A 12,680-nucleotide genomic window follows, 5' to 3' on the forward strand; every position below is an offset into this window, starting at 1 on the left:
TGGATTTTATTTGGTGGAAGCTAGCTAAAATGATGCTAATTTTGTCACGTTTCAGGATAATTGTCTGGGTTTACTAAAACCCGGTAAATACATACATGGTTGGATGGCCGGGCTCCCGTATCCGGGTTCGAACACTAGTCCTGTCAGCGTTCTGGGTTCGGAGGTACCCAGACTTGCCTGCCTGCGGCTCAGCGCATGGGCCTGATGACGGCCCGGTACAGCCTAGCTGCAAGACCCTCCAAGACAAGACCCTCACGGGGCCTCCAGCCTCGCGAGGAGAACGACATCAAGACCTCCCGAGGAGCAGCTCTCCAAGCATGCCTCTCGAGGAGCGGAGATTTCTATGCAGGTACCTGATACGTCTTCAACATATCTACCTTTTCTCACGCTTTTCCTCTTGTTTTGGACTCTAATTTGCATGATTTGAATGAAACTAACCCCGGACAGATGATGTTTTCAGCAGAACTACCTTGGTGTTGTTTTTGTGTAGAAATAAAAGTTCTCAGAATGGAACGAAACTTTGCGAGGATTTTTTATATCAATAATAAAAAATTCTGGAGCCAAGACCTGCAGGAGAGGGGCACCTGGGAGTGCCTGACAGTCGGGACCCACCTGGTCGAAGCATACGTAGGGCCAGTTCTTTTGGGCAATTCTCCGAGAATTGACCCCCTCCCCAGCTTCTCCCAGAAAATATAGAATTGCCACTCTATATTTTCTTACAATTCCTAGCTAACTAGATCTTAACTAGTTAGGAATTGTAAAAAAAGACGAAGTGGCAATTCTGGGAGAAGCTGGGGAGGGGGGCAATTCTCGGAGAATTGCCCAAAAGAACTGGCCCATAGTGTTGTCATTCTGGTCGCGAACGTGTACGTACATACAATCGGTCTGTCTGCAGGCTGCAGCGATGAACCATGACCGTGTAAGGAAGGGCACGTGTCGTAGTAGAGGCGCGCACGTAGCATGTACACGTACGTACAGCGGCCAGTGTGCCAGAATGAAAATACGACCACGTACGTACATACGGGCGGGGTCTCGAATGCCTACTCGCGCATACGTACGTACAGCGGCCAGTGTGCCAGAATGAAAATACGGCCACGTACGTACATACGGGCGGGGTCTCGAATGCCTACTCACGCATACGTACGGCCAGGGCTCGTGTACATGGCTGGGTCGAAATGGAGAAACTGCATCGTCGTCGTGTTCATGGGTCGAAACGGATGTGTCTTTTTTGTAGTGCATGACCTCTCCAAACCCACTTTTATCAAAAAAAATCATAAGATTGAACATTTTCTAAATATGTGGGATCTAAAGTTGACACTCTTCCAAACCCATTTTCAATATTATTGCAAACATTATTATCAATCTCATATTCATCATGGGGCTTAAATAAATTTTCAAGATCATAAGAAGAATCACCCCAATCATGATTATTGCAGCTAGTAGACATAGCAAAATTAGCAACCCCAAGCTTAGGTTTTTCATATCATTAGCACAATTGACATTAATGGAATTTATAATAATATCATTGCAATCATGCTTTTCATTCAAGGCACTATCGTGAATCACATTATAATTTTCTTGTTTCAACACTTCATCACAATTTCCAGATTCATGAATTTTAAGCAAAACCTCATAGAGATAATCTAGTGCACTCAATTCACTAGCAATTGGTTCATCATAATTGGATCTTTTAAAAAGATTAGTAAGTGGATGAGGATCCATAAATCTCTTTGCTTCTGAATTTGAATAAACACAATTATGCCAAGTAAACGAGCAAACAAACCGAGTAAGACATAAAGGCAAATGGAAAGAAGGTGAATAAAAAGGCAAATATTTTTGTGTTTTCTGAAAATCGTTTTAGAAGTGGGGGAGAGAAAAATGAGAGGCAAATGACAAATAATGTAATGCAAGAGATGAGAGTTTATGATGGGCAGAAGGCAAGGTTTCCGTTCCGCGCAAAACGCTGAAAAACACAAAGGTGTTTGTTCCTACACATTTTTTGAGTCTCAACAAAAAAATCCTGAGAAAAAAATCCTAACGAACGAACGAACGAACGTCCATATCACAGGCACAGCACACGCACAAGGCATGCGGTTCCCCGGAGATATTTTTACTCCCATCCTTCCTTCCCCGGCGAACCCAACCGAGCGACGGCGACGGCGACGGCGACCGGCGGCGGCTCACCGGCTCCACTCCACTCAAATCAAATCAGTTCGCTCAGCTCAGCTCAGATCACGTCGTTTTACGGAAACGCCCCTGGATTAAACAAAAGTATTTATATACTGCCCCCCGCTATCTCTCTCTTTCTTGTCGTCTCCTTCCCATCCATCCCCCCTCTCCTCCTCCTCCTCCTTCAAAGACCCCACCTTTCACCTCCACCCCCAGACCTAGAATCAATCCCCGCCCCCAAATCCCCCACTCCCTCTCGCCCTGCTCCAATCGGAGGTGCTCCCTCGACTCCGGCTGGTGGTGTTCCCGCGCGGCGGGGCTGAGCTCCGAGGTCGGGGCCGGGGCCGTACGGATCGAGGACGGCGATGGACGGCGGGGTTGCTGCGGTGGCCTCCGCCGCTGCGGCTGCGGCCGCGGCGTCGTCGACGGTGACGACGGCGGTGGCGCCTCCCGGGGCGGGGGCGGGGGCGGGCGCGCCGCCGCCGTTCCTGATGAAGACGTACGACATGGTGGACGACCCGGCCACGGACGCCGTCGTCTCCTGGGGCCCGGCCAACAACAGCTTCATCGTCTGGAACACGCCCGAGTTCGCCCGGGACCTCCTCCCCAAGTACTTCAAGCACAACAACTTCTCCTCCTTCGTCAGGCAGCTCAACACCTACGTGCGTGCCCTCCCCTTTACCCCCTCCTCTCCCCTGCTTGCTCCAGCCCCGCTTTGTTTTCATTTTCTTGGGGGATTACCGACCGTCTCTCTGCCACCCACCGCGATTAAAATTCGGGTGTTTCTTGGGGTCTATGAGAGCCGGATTGATTGATCATGGCCGTGTATGCCTGAGCTGATCTGATCCCCAACGCCGCGCGCCGCCTGTAGTTTCTAGTTTGCGGCCGCTCTGCTGATCCACAGCTTGAACCAGATCGAGAATACGGCTTTCTTGATTTGACTTCAACAACTTAGGCAGGAGTTAGTCAGGTTTTCACTGCTGCTTTCTGACTTATAAACAACATAAGAGGAGGACTTGTTCAGGTTTATTACTGTTGCTCTGTGATTGTGACAGCAAGTGACATGTTGCTCGTTTCCAGCTTATGCAAGAACGAGTTGCTTGCATATCTTGGCAATTTATTGGACAGAGGTCTACTTGAGGTACTGAAATCACGGGTACCTGCGTGATCTTGCATATGGTATTGCAGCAGTTTACTGGAGTCCTGCAATTTTTTCTCCTAGTGTTCGAGGTTACAACCCGTCCTGCCAGTAAACCCTTCTCGGTTTATTAAAACATAGTAGCTCAGTTGAGTTTAGTTTGTAGGCCCCAATGTTTAGGCATGTGAGCCTGTGCTGCAAGTGTGTGTGCTTGACCCCTCTAAAAATTGTTCTGTGAGAGTGACAGCAGGTGGCATGTTGCTCGTTTCGAGCGTATGTGTAAGAACGAGATGCATACGTTGGCACTTTCTTAGACAGAGATGTACTTGAGGCAGTGGAATCACAGATATCTATGTGGTCTTGCATATAGTATTTCAGCAGTTTGCTTTAGTCTTTCAATTTTCCTCGTAGTATGTGAAGTTAAAACCGTCCTGCCAATAAGCCCTTCTTGGTTTAAAACATAGCTCTGTTGAGTGTAGTTTGTAGGCCCCAATGTTTACGCATGTGAGCCTCTGCTGCGTGTGTACTTGACCACTCTAAAAAAATTGACCGTGCAGTGCTTTGATTCTTGGCCAGAGTAGCGCCACCAACCTTTTGGCCTTTGATCCTGAATGCCACCTGCTGCTGTAGTTTCTGCATATTCAGCCGTTTTCGAATCTTAACCAAATTGCTAGCCTGTTGTTATTTTGGACAATCCTATCGGGAGGCAGTCATGAGGACCAGGAAGTGTAGGGTCTCTGTGATGGAATTCTATCTCTGGAATACCTCTTCCTTATACTAGCTTAAAGAACATAGAAAGGAGTCGGTCAGGTTTAATACTGTTGTCATGTGAGTGTAACAGCAGGTGGCAGGTTGCTCGTTTTAAGCTTATGTACGAACAAAGTGCATATCATCTAGATACTCTCTTAGACTGAGGTCTACTCGAGGCACTGAAATCACCGGATATCTGCATGCTCTGGCATATAGTATTGCACCCCTTTACAGGATTCTAGGGATTTTCTTCTTTCTAGGTGAAATTGAGCCGTCCTACCAATAAACCCTTCTGGGGGTTAAAAGACAGCTTAGTTGAGTTTATTTTGTAGACTCCAATGTTTAGGCATGTGAGCTGTGCTGCAATTGTGTGTACTAGACCACTCTAAAAATTTCTTTATTTCTGGCCAAAGGAGCGCCACCGACCCTTTGATCCTGAATGCCACCTGCTGCCGCAGTTTCTGTGTACGCAGCCGTTTTCAAACCTCAACTAAATTGCTAGTCTATTGCGGGTTTGGACAAAGCCTACCTCCCGGCAGTCAGGAAGACCAGGTAGTGCAGGGTCACTGTGATGAATTCTATCTCTGGAATACTGCTTTCTTATATTAACTTAAAGAACATAGAGAAGAGTCAGTCAGATTTAATACTCTGTCATGTGAGTGTGACAGCAAGTGAAAGGTTGCCTGTTTCAGGCTTATTATGTAAGAATAAGAATAAAATGCATTTCTTAGACAGAGGTCTACTTGATGCACTCAAATTATAGATCTGCGTTGTCTTGCATATAGTATTGCAGCCATTTACTTGAGTCTTGGGATTTTTCCTCGTAGTGCACGGATAAAAAACGTCCTGCCAATAAACCCTTCTTGGTTTAAAACATAGCTCATTTGAGTCTAGTTTGTAGACATCAATGTTTAGGCATGTGAGCCTGTGCTGCAAGTGTGTGTACTTGACCACTCTAAAAATTTCAACCGTCGAGGGCTTTGATTTATTGCCAGAGGAGCGCCACCAACTCTTTCATCCTGAATGCCACATGCTGCTGTAGTTTCTGCATATTCAGCCGTTTAGGAATATTAACCAAATTGCTGTTCTGTTGTTCATTTGGACAATCCTACTGGGAAGCAGTGGTCACTGATGAAACTCTTATCTCTGGAATACCACTTTCTTATTAACTTGAAAAACATAGAGTTATTCATGTTTAACACTGTTGTCATGTGAGTGTGACAGCTGTATGTAAGACTAAAACGCATATGTTGGCAATTCCTAAATATAATATAAGACTAAAACGCTTTCTTATTAACTTGAAGAACATATGTGAGTGTGACAGAGGTCTACTTGAGGGTACTGAAATCACGGATACCTTCACGCTCTTGCATATAATATTGCAGCTGTTTACTGTAGTCTTGGGATTTTCCTTGCTGTATGTGAAATTGAACCCATCCTACCAATAAACCCTTCTTGGTTTAAAACATAGCTTAGTCGAGTTTAGTTTGTAGACTCCAATGTTTAGGCATGTGAGCATGTGCTGCAAGTGTACTTGAAAGTTTGAACGATCGAGTGCTTTGATTTCTGGCCAAAGGAGCGCCACCAGTTGGCATATATAAGCTTATAGATCTGGCTAGCCTCCTTCCCCATTTTGTATACATCATGGACTATTTCGTGAAATCGCCTTAACTCTTGAGTTAAATATGCTTCTTGTGCTAGAATATTAGATACATCACAGTTTGGTCCCAGGGCGTGTGATACTTTTAAGTCTTAGATTGATTTGTAAGTTTTTCATTTGAACTTACAAACATAGTAAGCAAATGCTGCGAATAGGTATGATATACTCCAAAACCAGTTTGGCCCCTTTGTGGCATCTAAAGAAGTAGAGTACTACTTCTTAGGTGCTGCCCAAGCTCAGATTCCTGGAAACAGTTCCCTCACATAATAACATTATGATTGCCTTTAAAGTGACCCCTAGCATTTGATAATAAATTCTAACTAAACTTGCATGCATATGATCATCTCATTACATACCGTTGTGCAATCTCCCCAACCTCTTGCTCTTGGGATGAAGCATGAAAGAACATGTTTTATGAATTAATATTTGCATTGAAAATTATGAGGTATGTCATCATATCTGAAGATATGCTTGTTAACGCAACATGTTACAATCACATGAACTTCTAGAAATTAACCGGAAAGTAGCAATACACAATACACTGGATGTGTTCCTGTGCTTGTTATTTTTCATTTGCTTTCTGAACCATCACTTCAGTTTAAAGCGATTACCGTTTATATCCAGTGAAGAACTATTTATTCCAGGTAGGCTGTCTATGCCTGATTGTCTGTAGTTCCATACCGTTCCATTGATTGTCTATCTGGATGTGGTCACACAGTCCTGAACCGATGAATGCATATGTGATTCCCTGTCGTTGACCATGGCCATCTCTAAGTTGAATTTACATTTGCAAAAATTCAAATAACAGAAGCAAATTGTGGGGCCCATGGATAACGGGATAGTTAGGACTTACTGACTATCACTATATAGTTTAATTATTGCTTATCTTCGGTTCACCTGAGCCTGTTACCATTTTTAACCATTTATGATTCTTACACAGAGGACTCACTAATGCAACATGTGGTAAATTCATGCCCTTCTGTATTGTGGTAAATTAGCTGTTCCCTTGAGTTGCAGACACTTTTAGGTGAGTCATAGACTGTTAGGATTGTTTGGGTTGCATTGCTGGTGTGATTGTTCTCTACTTCCCCTTTTCGTGATGCTACAAAGTTGCCGACCATTCAAAGCACATTAGCCCCTTTCTAATAATCTCATTGCTGCTTTTGGTAACAGGGATTCAGAAAAGTTGATCCAGACAAGTGGGAATTTGCAAATGAGGGTTTTTTGAGAGGTCAAAAGCATCTACTGAAGACCATCAACAGAAGGAAACCATCGCATGCAAACAACCAAGTGCAAGTGCCACAGCAGCAACAGCACCACCAGCAGCAGCATCAGCAGCAACCCCAGCTGCAGAATGCTCCAATGCCTTCTTGTGTAGAGGTGGGGAAGTTTGGGATGGAGGAAGAGATTGAGATGCTAAAAAGGGATAAAAATGTTCTAATGCAGGAGCTTGTCAGGCTGAGACAGCAACAGCAGACCACTGACCATCAGCTGCAGACTTTGGGCAAGCGTCTTCACGGAATGGAGCAACGGCAGCAGCAAATGATGTCTTTCCTGGCTAAAGCAATGCAGAGCCCTGGCTTCCTAGCACAATTTGTACAGCAGAACGAAAACAGCAAACGAAGAATAGTAGCCGCCAACAAGAAAAGGAGGCTACCTAAGCAAGATGACGGCCTGAACCCTGAAAGTGCATTGTTGGATGGCCAGATAATCAAGTATCAGCCTATGATCAATGAAGCGGCCAAAGCAATGCTGAGGAAGATCCTGCAGCAGGATACCTCCCCACACAGATTTGAATCCATGGGCAATTCAGATAATTTGCTACTGGAGAACTGTATGCCAAGTGCTCAAACTTTTGACAGCTCTTCATCAACCCGGAATTCTGCAGTCACCCTTGCAGAGGTCCCAGGCAACTCAGGCATGCCATATATGCCCACTAGCTCTGGACTTTCAGCAATTTGTTCATCTTCAACTCCCCCTGAGATGCAGTGTCCAGTTCTGGACAGCAACTCATCCACACAACTTCCCACACAACTTCCCAACATGAGTGCTGCGTCTTCTATTCCAAAGGCTATGACACCAGGTTTAAGTGATATCAGCATTCCAGGATTCCCAGATCTGCATGATCTCATAACGGAGGACGCAATTAATATTCCTGTAGAGAATTTCGCAATGCCTGGTCCTGAGTGTATATTCCCCCTACCTGATGAAGGCAGTGATGACTCTGTTCCCATGGACCCCATCGACACTGATGAGACGGATGACACCCAGAAGCTTCCAGGAATCATTGATTCCTTCTGGGAGCAGTTCCTTTGTGCCAGCCCTCTCTCCATCGACAACGACGAGGTCGACTCAGGTCTGCTGGACACAAGGGAAGCGCAAGAGGAGAATGGATGGACCAGGACCGAGAACTTGGCAAACCTGACTGAACAAATGGGGTTGCTGTCATCCAACCATAGAGGGTGAGGTACCTACTCACAGCGACCCTCTCTCAAGGCGCCCCGGGGTCCAACCTGGTAATAAAACTAGCTCCTATAGTTTATCCTTGCGCAATCATACTGAACTGTGAAATGCCTGTCGACAGCCGGTGTGGGAGGACTCCGATCTTTTTGTATCTATAAAGGTTTTTGGCAGGCGTAAAAAACTAACGACCGTGCGTTGTGTTTCTCATGTGCTTTTCTGGTTGCGACTAACACCGACCTGAACCGAAACATGTAAAAGACTAGCTCCTCGCGCTATCCAGGATCGCTGGCCTCTATGGAATCCAGAAAAATAGCGGTGTTTGGCACTTGTTGTGTTGTGTATTACTGATTTTTGGGTTAATCTTTTTTGCTGCTGCTGGGCCCAAGGATTGTTCTAGGTTTGGGATGGAGTTGATGTTTCTTGTATGGAAGAGACCGTGAGTGAAAGCTGCCTATATGTGTATTTTCTGTTGTTGCTTAGTGCCTAGTATGAACTACATACATACATTTCTCCTATATACAGTAATTATGTAGCATATGACCTTGCAAACACAATCTCTGTGAAAACAAACAGAGAAAACATGCTGTCCAGGTGATGCATATGAGCGACATAGAGAAAACATGCTGTCCAGGTGATGCGATGCGAAACAGTCCAAACCATGCGCTACACCAGTGACCAGTGCAACTAGACAAGTTGTAAATCAGTAGAGCATATATACAGACACAATCCGTCAGTAGGAGTCTCAGAACAAAAGGAAAGGCCAGAGACACAAGGCAGGAGGATGGCTCAGTAAACAGCTCTCAAAATCATCACGGTTCGTGCTTGTGATTTGTGGATGCCATCCTGCTCAGCTCAAATGATCAGCAGCGTGTCTCCATGGTCTCTGGAGTTCGCCATCTTCTTGCAGATGATCAGCAAAGTCTCACCTTCTTCGCCGGTTCCTCAGCGACGGACGCCTTATCCTCTAGCTCAGAGGCCCTCTTCTCGATATACTCACGGTAAGTCATGGTGACATGTATCTTGTACAGGCTGACCCCGTTCGCCACCACAACACTCACCAGCTTGTCAACCCCTTCGTCGCCGTTGGTGCATTGTATCGTCACGCTGTGAAGAAGCCGGCACCCGAAGGTCATTCCGTTTGTTGGCTGAGCATCCGCGCCCGCTCCTTTACCCTGAAGACAAACAAGACATGTAAAGAAAAGGGTGCCTTGCCTTCTAGAGAACATTGTTCTTAAACCGATGCGATGATTCTAGCTACATGCAGCATACTGCAACGTACCGAGTCATGCACCAGTTTGAGCTTTTCTAGCCTTGGTGAAAGCTTAAGGAGGCGGAGCACGGCGTATAGGTCCTCAGCCAGATGCCATCCTCCGATTTCCAGACTTGTGAGGCTCTGAAATGCTGAGCATGTTGGCAACTCATTGTCCAGCATAACCTTGCATTGGGAGAGCTAGCAAGTTATAAACATAGACTACTAGTAGATAAGACAAAGATGGCATGTAAGTTTATGACTAGCTTGCAAAACAAAATGGGACAAATATCGCATGGATTGCCATTCCAACACTAGATAACATGAAAGCATGGCAATGCAAACATTCATTCAAATAAGTAGGGAGATATAATCTGATATGTCAGCTTCTCACAGCTGAACTGGCAAATTTTCTACCATTTTCTGCGGGACATATAGAACATATGATAGAGATATTGCAGATGCACAAATTAGAACAAGAACACATATGGTATATGATATTCAAGTGATAGTTTTCAGGATAAACATCATGTCCTAACATATATAAAATGGCAACATCCATTTCAGCAGCAAGAATGTACAACAAAAATTTCACCCACAGCATTAAGCATAACACACTAGCATTAAAGGCCAACAAGCATAACTTGCGAAGAACCTCGAACAAGTTAAACTCATGACGACTGATTCAAATAAATGACTGCACTTTAACAAAGCAAAGGAAACCAACATGCTATAACACATGAACAACCTTTACTTAAAAAAAAAACCAACAGTTACTAGTCTCAATTCATCACAAGAACCGGGTAAAATACATCGTTGTATTTCAAAATATTATAGCATCAAGGTCAGAAACTAAAATTCCATATTATGCTGGAATTTGCTTGGCATCCATATAAACTATACTTGTATATTCAGAACTATTTTCTAACATTACATGAGAAAAGGTAACTGGAGAAATATTCATGGCTTCACAGGCTTCATAGGTAAATCAAGCAAGAAACAACAGTTGTTCATTGTTGTGCAACACAGCTTAGACAGTTAATTAATTAGTTTCCATTTCTCTTTTTGTTGGAGCAGAGGTGCTTTAACTTTCAACTAGAAGTACTCTGTTATCTTTCAGGTTGTTCTCGGATACATGATAATGTTCACATCATCAATGACTACATGCTAGCAAGTCGCAACCATTAAGTACATGTGGTAGTTTTATCCATCCAGTTTTCATAAAGAATTGACAGAGTTGATGTTTTAGCGAAACAAAACATGAAAAATAACATTAGAACAACTAGCTTGTTTCCTTAGAAGCATAACTTTATGTCGAGACCAAATAAGGCAAGTTTATTGGCATGCAGAAGCATTTCGGTATACTTAGTTTCGCCATCAAACGTACTCCCACAAGTATCAATGTGTGCACTCTCTAGAGTTGGCTGGTCTCTCCAAGAAATATCTTCCAGTTGGTAATCCGTGCACTCAAAGCTTACCAGATGAGGAGCAGAAATTGTAAAACCCTTGTGTGGATCTATGTAGCCATCAATGGTCAGCCTTTTTAACACCTTGGAGGCTATGAGGTCAAGAAACATGGCAGGCTGTATCAAATGAATGTCTTCCAGGTGAGGGCTGTGAGCAATCAAAGCGTCCAGAGAATCCTGGTATACTTTCACATCACTCAGAGTCAACTTCCCGAGGGAAGGAAGGTTGATTCCACATGGCATTACATGCCCATAATTGTCGAAATCACCTTCAGGCCTTGTTCGGTTACACCCCTCCACAAGAGGATTGAAGGGGATTTGGGGAGGTTTTTACTTGTAGGGGATTAAATCCACTTCAATCCCTGCCAAACCCCCTTCAAATCCCTCTCAACCGAACACAGCTTCAGGAGTTACCCCCAACTGCAAATTCAGCTCCTGGAGTGAATGGCAGGTGAAGATGGCAGGAGGCAATTCACTCTCGTCATAATCATGAAGGATCACATTGAGAACTTTCACGTTATGATTCACTGCATACTTGATCCACCTTCTTACAGCTTGGCTGTCGGAATGATTCTTGTCCCAACGCAGCTTGAATGTGTGCAGGTCTGAATTAGAACGGACGAGCAGCCGGTTGTCAACAGAACGAGCAAACTTTTCAAACTTGCAACCATAGAAATCTTTGGAGTCGAGGCGTATGGCATCCTCCTTGACTGGTGGCTCCATGGCAACCCCACCTCAAACACCTGTCACGCATAGACACATTCAGATTGATTCAAACACCTGTCACGCATAGACACATTCAGATTGATTCAGTACTAATAAGATAAGTTAAGGCTCCAGCAAACTCAATGATATCAAGACTGGCCATGTCGTGTCATCAATATCAATATAAAAGCAGGTTCTTTTCATAGTTAATTGCATCAATCTCTAAATTGTGCCAGTCATGAAGCAAAGCAGTTTTTTGCAGCCACCCCAGGTAATCGAGCACCGACCTAACTAACTGGTTTGCACAGCATAAGAGTAGTCCATTATCAACCAACCCAACAACAAATTACAAAGAAACCTAATCTTGATGGGCAATGCATTATACAAGCAATTCGGCGCAGCCAATCAATCAGCACAGATCCGGGATTCCTTCCAAAAACAGAGAAATACATTTTCTACAGAATAAACTTAATCATTGTTTGATGCACACCAATGCACCGATGCAGCACACCCCAAAGTCCCAGACCTAATAGATCTGGCATTGTTTGATTAAGCAGCAGCAGCAGCAATAGTTAACAAATTAAACAAAAAAGAAATTCCATATCTGTATCCATTGGCAGAAGAATGCTAGAACACGCAGATGTATCAGCTATAGCTATGCGTAGAAGAAAGGGAGTAAGAGACTGCAGCACAGGACATTGATCTCACCTGGCAGGCGCCTGCTGTGGGGGGCCGAGAAGTGGATTCCGTTCAGGTTTTTAGGGTTGAGGGGTGGAGGGAGGTTGGCTATGGCGATTGGCGAGGATGGCAGAGGAGGAGGGGGATAAGTATTAAGAGAGAGAGAGAGCAGCTCTCTCCTCCTCATCAGTCTGGTTCAGATTACAATCGATGCCTTTGTTGGCTCACACCCACCGAGCCTATATGCTCCTCCCCACCCACACACGCACCCAACACCACAACTCACCCAATCAGCCACAGCTCATCTGGGAATAGTGTGTCTTGCCCTTGCCCGGCTCGCTGTCGCCTGGGCCCGCCTGTTCGATGCAGCACGCACTGGTCTGGGGTCCAGTGCCAGGCGTG

General features: G+C 44.8%; 2 protein-coding genes across 3 annotated transcripts; one reads left to right on the top strand and one right to left on the bottom strand.

Annotated features, from left to right (window-relative positions):
- The first annotated feature begins 2,328 nt into the window (after positions 1–2,328).
- Positions 2,329–8,556, top strand: LOC119312953 (heat stress transcription factor A-1-like). The gene is made up of 2 exons (XM_037588747.1): positions 2,329–2,831; positions 6,891–8,556. Exons 1-2 carry the CDS (start codon positions 2,535–2,537, stop codon positions 8,181–8,183), a joined length of 1,590 nt encoding a protein of 529 aa, XP_037444644.1. The 5' UTR covers positions 2,329–2,534; the 3' UTR covers positions 8,184–8,556.
- Positions 8,557–8,783: 227 nt separating this feature from the next.
- On the bottom strand, positions 8,784–12,472 carry LOC119312954. Of its 2 annotated transcripts, none has more exons than XM_037588749.1 (4): positions 12,309–12,472; positions 10,908–11,638; positions 9,460–9,615; positions 8,784–9,352 (listed from the first exon to the last, which is right to left on the bottom strand). In XM_037588749.1, exons 2-4 carry the CDS (start codon positions 11,136–11,138, stop codon positions 9,092–9,094), a joined length of 648 nt encoding a protein of 215 aa, XP_037444646.1. In that variant the 5' UTR covers positions 11,139–11,638; positions 12,309–12,472; the 3' UTR covers positions 8,784–9,091. The 2 variants fall into 2 exon arrangements, with proteins under 2 accessions (XP_037444646.1, XP_037444645.1); XM_037588748.1 differs by having other exon boundaries at positions 8,785–9,352; positions 10,737–11,638.
- Positions 12,473–12,680: the final 208 nt, after the last annotated feature.

This window comes from Triticum dicoccoides, chromosome 5B (assembly GCF_002162155.2).
Source record: "Triticum dicoccoides isolate Atlit2015 ecotype Zavitan chromosome 5B, WEW_v2.0, whole genome shotgun sequence".
NCBI classification, from domain to species: domain Eukaryota; kingdom Viridiplantae; phylum Streptophyta; class Magnoliopsida; order Poales; family Poaceae; genus Triticum; species Triticum dicoccoides.